The 15,515-nt window shown below is 43.8% G+C and overlaps 1 protein-coding gene across 2 annotated transcripts in view; it reads right to left on the minus strand.

Annotated features, from left to right (window-relative positions):
• Positions 1-342: 342 nt before the first annotated feature.
• LOC115174962 (serine/threonine-protein kinase D3) overlaps positions 343-15,515 on the minus strand; it is a 77,111-nt gene continuing 61,938 nt past the window's right edge. The window contains exons 6-19 of one of the 2 annotated variants that reach the window (XM_029734039.1): positions 13,998-14,187; positions 13,523-13,600; positions 12,803-12,983; positions 11,924-12,047; positions 11,711-11,788; positions 10,355-10,631; positions 9,216-9,268; positions 7,448-7,520; positions 6,888-6,994; positions 5,221-5,382; positions 4,597-4,695; positions 4,056-4,323; positions 3,331-3,416; positions 343-3,129 (exon numbers count right to left, since the gene is read on the minus strand). In XM_029734039.1, coding sequence (XP_029589899.1) covers positions 2,956-3,129; positions 3,331-3,416; positions 4,056-4,323; positions 4,597-4,695; positions 5,221-5,382; positions 6,888-6,994; positions 7,448-7,520; positions 9,216-9,268; positions 10,355-10,631; positions 11,711-11,788; positions 11,924-12,047; positions 12,803-12,983; positions 13,523-13,600; positions 13,998-14,187 — 1,950 coding nt within the window. In that variant the 3' untranslated portion in view covers positions 343-2,955. Of the gene's footprint in view, positions 3,130-3,330; positions 3,417-4,055; positions 4,324-4,596; positions 4,696-5,220; positions 5,383-6,887; positions 6,995-7,447; positions 7,521-9,215; positions 9,269-10,354; positions 10,632-11,710; positions 11,789-11,923; positions 12,048-12,802; positions 12,984-13,522; positions 13,601-13,997; positions 14,191-15,515 lie in introns of both variants that reach the window. The other variant, XM_029734038.1, reaches the window with a different exon arrangement.

Below are 15,515 nucleotides of genomic sequence, written 5' to 3' on the forward strand. Positions count from 1 at the left end.
AGGGTCCCATTAGGGATGCAGACGTCCCATAGTTCCCTCAGTCCCTCGACCAATTAAATGATCAAGAATACTTGCTCGTTTTCAAAATGTCACTAAAATAGGATGCATTTGTGTGTTATGTTGTATGGCCTATCTTACGCAGATAACGATTCGCTGTAGTTTCCATGAGTTCTCTTACATAAAGGTAGAATATGTTCCTTTGTCTGGAACACCGCTATAACCTGATAAATAAGACCAAGGGGACACAAGCTGCAAATGAAATAAGTAGTCAATTCTCTTCGGTACTGTCCGAGGCATTTATTTATTATTAGATATGAAATAAGTAGTAAATTCTCTTCGGTACTGTCCGAGGCATTTATTTATTATTAGATATGTGAATATTGAAATATAGAAAACATTGACATCTGCCAATCCAGTGGCAACACAGGCTAAATTCATCTCAGGTTTAAGTCATCACCCTTCTACGTGTGCTTTGTACTGAACATACAGTATGGCAAACATCATACCACAACATTGTTTCACAATCCAAAGGGGGGGGGGGGGGGGGGTTGAGACTGAAAATAGACTAATACCAAAATAGGGAGTGTGAAGACAACATATTGGAGTTTCAATTGAGCCATTTGGTGTTTTCATAAAACAACAATCATAAGTTTTGTCCCTGCACACAACATTTCAGTCATCTGATACTATAAATGAAATGAATGCATTCATTGTATTCTGTATTGTCATGAATATGTAACTGGGTTAGTATCTTGCATATGACTGCACTTGGTTCCAGTGGTGTCAAACGTGTTATTTTATTTAGAATGTCTTCGTATGTCATCAACCGCTATTAGCATGGACAAGCTGTACGGTCATCATTCAAACGGACGTGCCCATGACGTGCCTGCTGTTGGCTTGTTTGACATAGTACAGAGTACTCAGTCCACTTATCCACTGTTGGCTTGTTTGACATAGTACAGAGTACTCAGTCCACTTATCCACTGTTGGCTTGTTTGACATAGTATAGAGTACTCAGTCCACTTATCCACTGTTGGCTTGTTTGACATAGTACAGAGTACTCAGTCCACTTATCCACTGTTGGCTTGTTTGACATAGTACAGAGTACTCAGTCCACTTATCCACTGTTGGCTTGTTTGACATAGTACAGAGTACTCAGTCCACTTATCCACTGTTGGCTTGTTTGACATAGTACAGAGTACTCAGTCCACTTATCCACTGTTGGCTTGTTTGACATATTACATGCTGGCTTGTTTGACATATTACAGAGTACTCAGTCCATTTATCTGTTGCTGTCTTTTTATCCTACCATGCTTTGTCACTGATCAGACTTTGACAGCATCCCAAATGGCACCCTATTCCCTATATAGTGCACGGGTTTTGACCACAGCTTTGGTCAGAAGTAGTGCTCTATATAGGGAATAGGGTGCCATTTGGGATAAATCCTTTGTGAATCTGCCGGACTGCTTGGCCTTGCAGCTCCCTCACCGGGGTACAGCAGCAGTTCTGGCATTGAGGATCCAGTCAATCATCCGTAAAAACACAATACCACACATGTAATGAAATGAGAAGGAAAATAAATAAGGCAGAGCTCTGAGAAGGTCACATCAGTTCTTGAACCATTTTTTTTTTCTCAACTATCTTTACTTCATTGAAAGAAAAAAAAAACATTTGTAAGCTATGGCTGAGAGCATAGAATGAACATCTAAAATTCCCTAGGCTTGGTCCTATCAATGTTTTTGTGACACTTAGCACTCTACTCCATTCAATTAACATCCAGAATTCCATATAAAAATAAAGGTAGAATCATAGAAAATGTAATTATTTCTATGGGAAGATTTCTCAGGCTTTGGTTAGACCGGTATCATTTTTGCAGGATTCTTTTTCTCAGGCTTTTTCTAAGGGGGGGGGGGGGGGGGTTAAGACCGTGTGTAGCAGCTGCTGATTGGTTCACAACTTCATTCAAAGCATCCAATAATGGAGCCAGAGATTACAGGCATTAACAAATAGTGCAAAAACATCCCATCAAATAAGCTAAATATATTCAATATATATTCAAAACATTAGCATATTTTGTATGTTTTCGAGTTCAACAGCCTTACATGAAACCATTGGAAATAAATGTTTTCAAAAAATAGCACATGGTAAATTTACAATTCAATGTAGTCGTGAGATTTCAAATACACATGATAAACTAACAACATTAGAAAAATATGCTATAGAAGCTGAAAAGCTGAAATGTCTCTTGGATTTGGTCCAAACCATCTTTTATTGTAGCCATTTTTCTGGGTTGAATGGCAGTGCAAATGTTTATTACTGTAGCTGAGGGATTCCCCAACTAACCAACCACTTAGGGTTCATCTTTCAGGCTCATGAGACAGACTGTATATCAGGGTATTCAACTCTAACCCTACGAGGTCCAGAGCCTGCTGGTTCACTGTTCTACCTGATAATGAATTGCACCCACCTGGTGTCCCAGGTCTAAATCAGTCCCTGATTAGAGGGGAAGAATGAAAAAATGCAGTGGAAATGGCATCTAGGTCCAGAGTTGAATATGAAGGCTGTATATTATGGCTTGTAGAGAACACAGTCAGTGGAGAGAGAATCCACATACCTAAGGTCTCTGGAATGTGATGAAAACCAAACAACCTGAAGATACTCGATCGTCACGCCTTTCCTCACAACACCACGAATGTGTTCCCATGTCATGCTACTGTACCACCACACAGCTGCCTGTCCGTTGCAGCGCCTCCTGCCTGTTCCATGTGGTAATGCACAATGACACCTTTATGCAAATACATATAGGGTACATGCATCTCCCCCTGTTTAATCTTACAGTCTCAGCCAGCAGTAGCAGGTTCCAGGGACCCAAGCACCAGCCATGGGTCTCCGAGTCCCAGGATGCCCTGTGAACTCCTCCTGAAACGTGCAGCCTGCAGGCAGTCCTCCCAGCCACTAGGGGTCCTCCTCCATGTCGTCCAGGTTGGGCGCCATGATGAAGTGCTTGGGATAATGCAGACTCTGCTCGTCAGCGTGCTCCTCCCAGCGGGCGTCGTCGCTCTCGTGGGTGATGTAGCGCTCCCCTCTGCGTGTCTCAAACTCCCGCAGGTCCAGCCACGTCTGATAGTCCTGGAGGAGGGAAGGGAAGTGTAGGGGGAGTGTATTGTCATTAATAAACTGCAAGGAGAAGTACAGGAGGACTTTCATACATCCTTAGATGGAGTAAGTTCTATTTCCATAGCAGAGTGAACTGAACATCATAGACATGTGTTGCATTTAATGATGTGATGAACGTAGTGTGACAAAGTAGTCACTGTGCAGGTGCGTTACCTGAAGCCAGGGGTGACTGAGAGACTTGTCCACACTGTAACGCTTCCTCATCTTCACCTGGAGGAGGTTGTTGATCAGGTCTGTGGCTGTGGGTATGGATGGACCAACATGGACAACATTGACATCAGAAACAAGTGATATCTACATTTCCATCCAGCACAATCTCCCTCTACTCTGGCCACTCCAGACTAGAATGAAATGCATGGCTACCTCTAGGTTGAGTCAATTAGGACTACAAAACTATTCTGCTGTTCTCAGTCTCAAAGGTCCAAAGACATTTTAAAGAGATGAGCAGTAGGCCTCTTTTTCCTGAGGTGGGAGATTGAAAGAGGACACACCCTGAGAGGTGAAGACCACCTGTTAAAACCACAGCAAATGTTATATGTATTTTACTAGACAAGTCAGTTAAGAACTAATTCTGATTTACAATGACGGCCTACCCCGGCCAAACCCGGACAACACTGGGCCAATTATGCGCCACCCTATGGGACTCCCAATCACGGCCGGATGTGATACAGCTTGGATTCAAACCAGGGACTGTAGTGACACCTCTTGCACTGAGATGCAGTGCCTTATACCGCTGCACCACTCGGGAGATAGGTAGATAGATGGTCTACTGGTCGACCCACACAGGCTACATCCCAAATGGCACCCTATTCCCTACTATACATATGGGCCCTGATCAAAATATAGGGTGCCATTTGGGGTGCATGCACTTCTCTTACCCTCTCCAGAGATGTCCTTCCAGGGGTTGGAAGGGTACATGAAGGCAGCGTTCTGGATCTGGTCGTTGATGTCCTCGTCCTCATTGAAGGGGAAGGTCCCACTGAGGCTGACGTAAACGATCACACCTACCGACCACATGTCCAGGGAACGGTTGTAACCTTTACTGCGTAGGACCTCGGGTGCCAGGTAGGCGGGTGTGCCGACCACAGAGCGCCTGAACGACTTCTCGCCAATGATGCGAGCGAAGCCAAAGTCACATAGCTTCACCTTTAGGAACACACGTTGGAACCAGGGCCATCACTGAGCTGTCATTCCTTATAGGTAACTTCCATTTTCTATTATTTAGTTAGCAAAGTAATTATAAGTGATTGATAACAAATTCTCTTTTACAATAACAACCTGGTTAAATAAAGCAATAGCATAATGAGTCAGAACTTCAGTTAGCTTGTTGTGGTGGACCACAGATTTACGTAAATAGAACATAGTAACAGAATCAGTATTGCATTGCGTTATGTTGTGGTGGACAGCTCATGCACTCACCTGAGGGAAGGGCTCCGCGGAGGCCAGCAGCACATTCTCAGGCTTCAGGTCACAGTGGACGATGTTCTTAAAATGGAGATGCCTCAGAGCCACTAGGATCTGTGGGTCAGGAAGCACATGGGGTGACTTACTTCTGGCTGAGCTATGGTACTTGTCATTACAGTGGCTGTACACTGGCTGGGCTGTAATTGTGTAACTACCTCTAAAAGGCACTCCTAGGGCAGTGGTTCCACCAACTGAATTTTGCTCTGCCTAGAGTAACCCTGAAGTACCCCTTCATGTGCATTTTAACAGTAGACCTATGGTCTCATGAGTCTTCTTAAGTACCCCCTGTTGATTGGCCAAGTACCCCCTGTTGATTGGCCAAGTACCCCCTGTTGATTGGCCAAGTACCCTCTGTTGATTGGCCAAGTACCCCCAGGCGTCCTTGTACCCCTGGTTGAGAACCAATGGCCTAGGGTAAGGATTTGGGTAACTGTTATAGATACAGTGTAATAATGATTAATTACAATAGTTATTACATTGTACTTACAGGAACAATTATAAAGTAACAAAAACACTGTATGCAAAGTGTTACCATGTTGGTCATTACGAGGTAGATCACAGATAGTACTGAGTAGTGACCTGTGTGACCAGGAACTTGGTGAGACGCTCAGGGAGCTTGCTCTTCTCACTGGACAGGATCATCTCCAGCATGTCTCCATGGAGCTTCTCCATGACAACAAAGACCCTCTCGGGGGTCTCGAACATGCACTCCAGGTTGACGATGCCAGGATGGTGAAGGTTCTGACAGGCAGGGAGACAGGGATTAAATTAAATATGTTTAAAAGATCATTTATCCCTGATGTGCAATTAGAGGGAGAAGACCTGAGAGATAAATACACTATGGGCTGGGTGACAGATGACCTCAATGATGAGCAAAGTGATGCACGCACACAGTAATTACATTTTTTTTATATATATATATATATATATATATATATACACACACACTGAGTGCAGAAAACATTAGGAACACCTGCTCTTTCCATAACATAGACTGACCAAGTGAATCCAGGTGAAAACTATGATCCCTTATTGATGTCACCACTTCAATCATTGTAGATGAAGGGGAGGAGACCGGTTAAAGGATGATCTTTAAGCCTTGAGACAATTGAGACATGGATTGTGTACGTGTGCCATTCAGAGGGTGAATTGGCAAGACAAAAGATTTCAGTGCCTTTGAACGGGGTATGGTAGTAGGTGTTAAGGAGCACCGGTTTGTGTCAAGAACTGCAACGCTGCTGGGTTTTTCATGTGTATCAAGAATGGTCCACCAACGCTTTCGACACTGTGTAGAGTCTATTCCCCGACAAATTGAGGCTGTTCTGAGGGCAAAAAGGGGAGTGCAACTCAATATTAAGAAGGTGTCCTTAATGTTTGATAGAGCTCTAGGGTTCACAGCATTGTACGAGATCTTCAGTTTCTTGGCAATTTCTCGCTTGGAATTGCCTTAATTTCTCAGAACAAGAATAGTCTGACGAGTTTCAGAAGAAAGTTCTTTGTTTCTGGCCATTTTGAGCCTGTAATCGAACCCACAAATGCTGACGCTCCAGACACTCAACTAGTCTAAAGAAGGCCAGTTGTATTGCTTCTTTAATCAGCACAACAGTTTTCAGCTGTGCTAACATAATTGCAAAAGGGTTTTCTAATGATCAATTAGCCTTTTAAAATGATAGACTTGGATTAGCTAGCACAACATGCCATTGGAACACAGGAGTGATGGTTGCTGATAATGGGCCTCTGTACACCTATGTAGATATTCCATAAAAAATCAGCAGTTTCCAGTTTCCAATAGTCATTCACAACATTAACAATGTCTACACTGTCTTTCTGATCAATTTGATGTTTTTTAATGGACAAAAAATATATATATATTTCAGAAACAAGGACATTTCTAAGTGACCCCAAACTTTTGAATGGTAGTGTGTATATATATATATATATATATATATCAATTTATATAAAACATGATTTACTACAGGATTTGTTTTCATCAACTAACACCCCACTCCACATAGTGGATATGATGTGTATGTACCAGGGTCCACAGGCTCACTCTGAAATCTGAAAAAGTCAAACATTTCTTCACAACAGTCTTTCACAGATCTAGCATGAGACCACAAAACCGAATCTCTATGTTTCACTACTGTTGTGAAGTGAAACAATAGTGAAACGTAGCTACTTTAGATTCCCAGGCTATCAGGGTCTAGACTGGCTGTAAAAGAGCCAGGCTTCTCTGTCTTATCTACCTGGAGAATGGCCACCTCGTTCCTCAGCTGGCTCTCCTGCTTGGTAGGGAACCTCATCTTGTCGATGATTTTGATGGCCACGTCTCTCCCAGTCTTTCTGTGTTTACCTACACATGAGAATGAACAAGATAAATCACAGGCTACTTGCTGCAGACTGTAGCAAATGAACTGTCTGTATTTCACCTTTGTCTCGAACTATAGAACAGACAGAGAAAGGAATTCTACTAATAAAAGTTGATTTGCATAACATAGAAAGAAAAAGAAGTAGTCTTCCCCTCCCAGTGATTGAAACTATAAAGAGAGGAAACGTGGATGGATGGATGTACATGAAGCCAAACGGAAGGGAACACTTCCTCTACCTCGCTCTCCAACCAAGGTGCATGAAATGAGGAGCAAACTGAACTCTTGGAGGACAGTGGAAGTTGATAAAAGTGCTTTGTTATTGGTGAAAGTAAAACCAAACCATTTCGGCCCTTTAGCCTTCATCGGGGCTGAATTTCATCTCCACTTCACCATGTACATGAAGCCAACAGAAATACTGTAGAGTCAGTCTGACTTACCTCCATACACAATCCCAAACTGGCCCGACCCAAGGACCTCATCAGCAAAGATCTGGTAGACTGAACTGATATCCTGAAAAAGAGAAAAGACATAGTGTCCTCGGAAAGTATTCAGTCTTATTCTAAAATTGATAAAATTGTCCCCCCCCCCATCAATCTGCACACAATACCCCGTAATGACAAAGCAAAAACAAGTTTTTAGAAATGTTTGACAATTTTTTATTTTTTTATTTTTTTATCACATTTACATAAGTATTCAGACCCTTTACTGAGTACTTTGCGGAAGCACCTTTGTCAGCGATTAGAGCCTCGAGTCTTCTTCGGTATGGTGCTACAAGCTTGGCACACATGTATTTGGGGAGTTTCTCCCATTCTTCTCTGCAGATCCTCTCAAGCTCTGTCAGGTTGGAAGGGGAGCATCGCTGCACAGCTATTTTCAGGTCTCTCCAGAGATGTTCGATCAGGTTCAAGTCCGGGCACTGGCTGGACCACTCAAGGACATTCAGCGACTTGTCCCGAAGCCACTCCTGCGTTGTCCTGTTGGAAGGTGAACCTTCGCCCCAGTCTGAGGTCCTGAGCGCTCTGGAGCAGGTTTTCATCAAGGATCTCTCTGTTCATCTTTCCCTCAATCCTGACTAGTCTCCCAGTACCTGCCGCTGAAAAACCTCCCCACAGCATGATGCTGCCACCACCATGCTTCACCGTAGGGATGATGCCAGGTTTCCTCCAGACGTGACACTTGGCATTCAGGCCAAAGAGTTCAATCTGGGTTTCATCAGACTAGAGAATCTTGTTTCTCATGGTCTGAGAATCCTTTAGGTGCCTTTTGGCCAGTTCCAAGCAGGCTGTCATGTGCCTTTTACTGAGGAGTGGCTTCCGTCTGGCCACTCTACCATAAAGGCCTGATTGGTGGAGTGATGCAGAGATGGTTGTCCTTCTGGAAGGTTCTCCCATCTCCACAGAGGAACTCTGGAGCTCTGTCAGAGTGACCATTGTATCCTTGGTCACCTCCCTGACCAAGGCACTTCTCCCCCGATTGCTCAGTTTGGCCTTGCGGCCAGCTCTAGGAAGAGTCTTGGTGGTTCCAAACTTCTTCCATTTAAGAATGATGGAGGCCACTGTGTTCTTGAGGACCTTCAATGCTGCAGACATTTTTTGATACCCTTCCCCAGATCTGTGCCTCGACACAATCCTGTCTCGGAGCTCTACGGACAATACCTTCGACCTCATGGCTTGGTTTTTGCTCTGACATGCACTGTCAACTGTGGGACCTTATTTAGACAGGTGTGTGCCTTTCCAAATCATATCCAATCAATTTCATTTACCACAGGTGGACACCAATCAAGTTGTAGAAACATCTCAAGGATGAATAATGGAAACAGGATGCACCTGCGCACAATTTCAAGTCTCATAGCAAAGGGTCTGAATACTTATGTAAATAAGGTATTTCTGTTTTAAATGTTTTATAAAATTGCTAACATTTCTAAAAACCTGTTTTCGCTTTGTCATTATGCGGTATTGTATGTAGATTGATGAGGAAAAACATGTATTCAATCAATTTTAGAATAAGGCTGTCAAGTAACAAAATGTGGAAAAAGTCAAGGTATTTGAATACTTTCCGAATGCACTTTATTTCACTAAACGGACATCCATCTAACATTTTGCAGATATCTAATATTTTTTATATTCCTAAATTCCTTAGTTATCAGGAAAGCTTGTGGAGCTGTAGCTATACACAGCTAATATGCTGTATTGGATAGACACTTACCACATTCTCTGTGATCTGTGAGTTAGACACTGATATGCTGATAGAAATGTCCTCTGAAGAGACAAGAAACAGATTATGTGAGGCTTCGAAAATAGTAAATGATCCAGCATTATTTGAAGCAGGACACACCAAGGACACATGGTAATGTTCTTAGTTAAGTATATTTTGATATATATTTTAATAACAACTAAATCCTAACTGGCCTGAGTGGCAGTCTGTTTGTGCTTTAATGCCAACTCGTTGTCATGCTATGGCTTTACAGCAATGGAGTTGGCAAGAGCACACAGATCTGGGACCAGGCTAGAGACACTGTTCAGTAGTAGAAACCCGCAAGGCGAAAGCCCAGTCTGTACGTTCACTACGTTTCCATTGGGGTTTCCATTGATTCTGAACCCAGGCCCAGCCATGGTGGTTAAGGTCATATCCAGTGTTCTATACAAGCACTCTGTCCCAGTAGTGGGCCACCAAATGCCAATCAGCTGGGTCAACCAAAGGCTGGGTTTATGTAACACAATCCATAGAGAAATATATAATACTGCCTGTATTGTATGCACAGGCCAGTGGAACAAAGTCTGTATCCCAAATGGCTATGTAGTTCACTACTTTTGACAATAATCATTACATAAGGAATAGGTGCCATTTGGGATGCAGACAATCTCGATGCAAACTGAACCCAAAGACCTCGACCAATACGGCCTTCTTCTTTTTAATTGGTCTTGCAGTAAATAGGCAACTAGTTTGAGCATGTGAGACGCGTTCTTTGTGTGACAGTAGTTAACCATCAAATAACCAAACATCGCTCACTGGCGTTATACTCCTTTGTGTGACTACAGATTGTTTGAGTTTAATGATGTTATATCACTCTCCATTAATTAAATGACGGGAGGAATTTTTCTATCACTAATCACAGCCAGAGAGAAATCAAAAAAAGCTTGAAAATCCCCTAAAATCTCTTAAATCGTCTTAAAATGCCACCATTTAATTTTCCAGTAATACACTTTGAGCAGGCAGCGGGAGGTCACAGCTGCGCGCACACACACGCCCATAAAAACATACAAATTGCGTGACATTACATTTGCCTGATCTCCTCAGCAGATCTCAATCACATTAGCAGCAGGCCAGGGTACTATTCTACTCACTGTGATCCTTGCCCTGTCCGGGGCCAGTGCCGACACTGGGTTGCGGAGTGACGGGCATCAGGGCCTGCCGGATGGCCTTCTCCCAGCCCTGGGCCACCTCCAGCCCCACACCCGTGGCAGCCAGGGTAGGGTTATGGAAGTGACCACTGTTATTCTCCCCCACGTAGTAGACCATAGTGGCGGTGATGATCTCGAAGCAGTGAGGGTTGCTGCCCTGGGCCAGGCTGTGGAAGTCCTGCGCCTGCTCCACCTGCAGGATCTCTGACAGGGGGATCTCCTGAGGACGGAGTCAAAGGAGCAGGGTCAAAGGTCACCAAAGTTCACAATGGATTGTCAGCCAATCAAACGACCCGTGAGGCTGAGGTACTCCAATCAGCTGCTAAAGAGTACACCTATAGCGTCCTAACGTCTAACTGTCCCAGGAATAACTACACTCTCAGCTCTACCAGGTCCCCTCTCTCCTCTTCTCAGCTATGGTCTTTACTCTCTTCTCCTCACTCTCTGACAGCCTTTGAGGAATGAAGTGTGTGGGGCTTTTCAAGTCCATTTTAACATTCCGCTGCTGTAGCCGAGCGAACCAACACACCCACAAGGAGAGAGAGAGAGAAAGAGAAAGAGAGAGAGTGAGAGAGAGAATTGCTGGCCAGCCAATCGTCTCTCAGTCAGCCCAGTCTGCTGCGCCCATCCGGGCCTCTGTCGCCAGTATAAGATTAACTGCTTGTGGTTTGCCGAGCGTGCCACATGACAGGGTGCTCCGCCGGGTCAGGGGGGAAGCAAAGCGCTCCCCTGATTAAAAGGCAGGACGTGCCTCCCCATTCTGGGCACGAGGCATGCTGGCAGCCTGCCAGGCAGGCAGGGAGGGAGGAACGGCCAGAGACACCACAGGGAAGCCCCCCAGTCCAATCCTGGCACTGACGGTCGGTCTGCCACAGGAGGAGCATGCTCAGAGATTCAGCCACAGGGCTCTCTCTCTCTCTCTCTCTCTCTACTCTGTCTCTCTCTCTCTACTCTGTCTCTCTCTCTCTCTCTCTGTCTCTCTCTGTCTCTCTCTCATGCAAAAAGAACATGAAAGGAGGAGAGAATAGAGAGGGAAAAGACAGCCTTGCCTGTCTGTCTGTGGGAGGATGAGGGCAACACCTTACTTTCTTCAAATAACACCACAAGCGTTACTAAAATGTTCACTACATAAATAGAAAGCAATAACTGGAATGACAGGACCTTTTCTAGCTTGTCTCCAAGCTTCACACTACACTTTAGACCTGTCACTTTTGATCTGTCAATGTCTTTTTGTTGTCTGTGTAACTTCTATAATTGGACAGAGACGTCTAATAAGAGATGTGATGATCGGTCTTGTACCTTGTAATACTTGGTTCCTGTTTCGTTCTGCAGCAGGGTCAGACACTTGCTGTCCAGCCTCCAGTAATGCCTCTTCCTCTGAAAACAAAAACAGATCAAAGCAGTGAGTTATCATCAAAACCTCAAATAGCATCTCTGAAAAATACTATTGACTCTCTCTCACTCTCGCTCTCTCTCTCTCTTTTTTTTTTGATGATCCAAGAGGTTTCTTACCAGGTTGTCTCGGCTGGTGTAGTGGACCATCCATCCCTCCCGAACCATGGTTGAGCTCTTCCGCTTGGTTTGTTTTATGGACTGAACCACCCGCATTAGGGGGATGAAACTGCTTGTCATGGGGCTACACAAAATGACAAGAGCACGTATGAACAAATGTATGCCTACCCACTGGGCACAGACATCAGTTTTGATTTACATTTGGTTGAGACGTGTCACCATGTCATTGGATTTAGGTTAAAAAAACAGGAAATGCCCTTAAGTTGATGACTTTTTGCAACTCCAATGAGTTGTCCACATTGATTCACTTTTTTTAGGGGGTTGAGATGACGTGGAAACAACGTTGGTTCTACCCATTTTTGCCCGGTGGGTAATGCCAATTGCCAAATCATTGACATACATTTATAAAGCTTATGTGATGTAACAACAAACTCACAAACTAATTTCATATACGAAACGCAACAGAACACAAGGAACTCCACAATTGAACGCATCTGCACACATTATACGTATTGATTTCATTAAACATCATATTCCTTCCAGTCCAGTGATAGCCTGTGGTGGCTGAGTTGGTAGAGATGAGACTCTCACGGGACATGACATAAATGTAGCCAAAGACCAACTCTAGTGCCAGAAGAATGTTACAGCTTTATGTCCCACCCGGGAAGAAGAGGACTAAGGGCTCTATTCAATCTGTATCGCAGAAGTTCAGCTTTACAGCGCGATTGAAATTTAAAGGCAATGTTCCTGCGTTAGCAGAGAATGCATTCATGGTAAATGCTGCATATGTCGGCTACAACCGGAAATTACCTTTAAGTTTCTATTGCACAATCTGTAACACTTCAGTGATACAGATTGAATATGGCCCTAAGTAAGTACCTGATAGCCTTCACTGTGTCCTCGTCCTTGTCCCCATCCAGACAGGGCCCTTCAATGTAGAACTTATCGTCTGGGGTGGAGGGCTCCTCCGAGTCTTCCATGCTCTGGCTGCCCTCACTGTTCACATCACTGTTGTCCACCTCCATGGTGGTCTCAGAGTCGGGGCCAGGACTGGCTGGTTCTGAGGCAGGAGACACAGTAAGAGGGGCGTGATATTGATTCATGAATGGATTGATTGATTTGAAACAATTAAGTACAACAAATCCCAGAGGATGACACATTAAATACACTTATTTCCACTGTGGTCCTCATGTGGTAAAGGTATGTACTGCTTACTAGCTTGGTATCCTACTGTATGAACTGTACATGTGGTAAAGGTATGTACTGCTTACTAGCCTGGTATCCTACTGTATGAACTGTACATGTGGTAAAGGTATGTACTGCTTACTAGCCTGGGTCCCTACTGTATGAACTGTACATGTGGTAAAGGTATGTACTGCTTACTAGCCTGGGTCCCTACTGTATGAACTGTACATGTGAAGAGTTGGCTACAGTACATAGCGTATGGGACCTGGCTAACTACTTACTACATGGGGGAGGCATTCTTCCACATATCCATCAATACATTCAATACACTGGGGGCAGAAATGCTTTTGACTAAATAGTGGGGACAAGTTATGGAGGCAATTTTAGGTAGCTATATGCTTGAGACAAACTTACCTCCATTAAAGGAAACCTCACCAAGGCAGTCTCTTGGTATCTTGGCTGCACATCTCTTATGGCAGTTAAATTTACAATCTGAAAACATGAACATTCAACATCACGTTCACTCAACCGACTGTACGAAGATGCCATATGGACATATCTATGCACATCTAGTCACATTAAGATCTTACATCTACTGTTAATCATTTGAATTAGATAATATATTTTATTGAACCTTTAACTAGTTGAGTCAGTTAAGATCAAATTCTTATTTACAATGATGGCCAAACCCTCCTGTAACCCAGACAATGCTGGGCCAATTGTGTGCCGCCCTATGGGACTCCCAATCACAGCCGGTTGTGATACAGCCCGGGATCGAACCCGGGTCTGTAGTGACACCTCTAGCACTGCGATGCAGTGCCTTAGACCGCTGTGCCACTCAGGATCCCTCTATCTACACAACATAATTCCAGTGTTTAGAGTGCCTCACCTTTGCACTGCATGCCCTGGCGGAACAGGCCTTTCAGCAGGCGTTTACAGAACTGGCAGATGGTTGGTCTGGTATAGGTGTGCACTGAGAAGGTGTGAGGCACCTTGACCCTTCCCAGCACCATCTTCTCCATCCAGATAGGCCTGCCGCTCAACAGGCTGTTACCCTTCCCTGCCCCCTGGAGAGGGCGCTGCTGAGGGGATGAGAGAGAGAGAGAGAGAGAGACAGAGAAAGAAGAGAAGAGGAGAGACAGCCCGAGAGAGAGAAGAGAGAGGGTAGGGGATAGGGGGAGGTAGCACAACGGGGAAAGGGAAGGAAAAGATAACAGATAGCGAAAGAGAAAATTTGTTAAAAAACAGGAAAATCATTCCAGACATTACTATAGTGTGTATTTTATGTTGTATCATCTCTACAGACTGTAATGTTCTGAATAACATCTCACACAGATTTTATTGTAAAGTATTTTCAGTCACCACTTCTTTAGAAAGGTACTGGACACACAGGCAGGAGAGAAGTAGCCGGTGTAAAACAAAAAGGAAGAGATTTCATTGGGCGACGATGAACAGAGCTTATGAAAAGGCTTTGTTTCATCAGCCTTGACTGGGAGGCAGCAGAGCTGTATCACCTTTACCGTATCTTATTGGTAATAATTGTTTAATCACAAGTTCATACATAGCTAGGTACACAGTGTTGGGGAGTAGTGAACTAAATGTATTTTGACTAGTAATTTAATTAGGTTTTGCAGTAGCTTGGTGGTAGTTGAACTAAATTCAGATCTTGGTAGTGTTTTCAGTACTTCATTACTTTTTGACATGTGGTGGTGTAGCTAACTACTGGATCTACACACTATTATTAGCTTCCCCAACCCTGTAGGCACATTTGTTAAAAAGCTATTTCACATCTTGGTGGTCATTTTAAACATCACAACGTCAACTTAGCTGACCAGAACGAAAAGTGCACATTACATAAATATTTTGAGACTCGAATTGCGTGGGAAGGAAAATAATCAAGAGTATTTGTTTTTAGCATTATATTATTCAATATATAATGTTATATATTGAATGAGTGAGTGGATTAAGTTAATAATATTACAAATAATCCTTTGTTTGTTTAGACGGTACAATGCTGCATGAGGAGGGATTGAAATGACTTTATGAAAGTGGTTACTATGAAGAGCCTTGTTTCTTCAGTAAAATGGTTCCTGGGTTTTGGTATGTATACACAGCGTTTTGACATAAACACTCTCTTTAGGCTCCCAACCACTAATTGGCCAGCCTGACTGAGTGCCTGTCTGCATACGGAATGTATGTGTGCGTGTGTGTATGTGTGTGTTCGTTCACGTGTGTGTGTTTGCGTGCATGGGTGTGTGCGTGTGTCTTTGTCAACGCGTGTGTGTGTGTGTGTGTGTGTGTGTGTGTGTGTGTGTTGAAGAAATGGAAGCTGTACACAGTATTACAAAAAGCAGTCATGTAAAGTGGAGCAGCAGTAACAACAGCACAGAGAGCTTTGTCCCAAATG

This window comes from Salmo trutta, chromosome 35 (genome assembly GCF_901001165.1).
Source record: "Salmo trutta chromosome 35, fSalTru1.1, whole genome shotgun sequence".
Lineage (NCBI taxonomy): Eukaryota > Metazoa > Chordata > Actinopteri > Salmoniformes > Salmonidae > Salmo > Salmo trutta.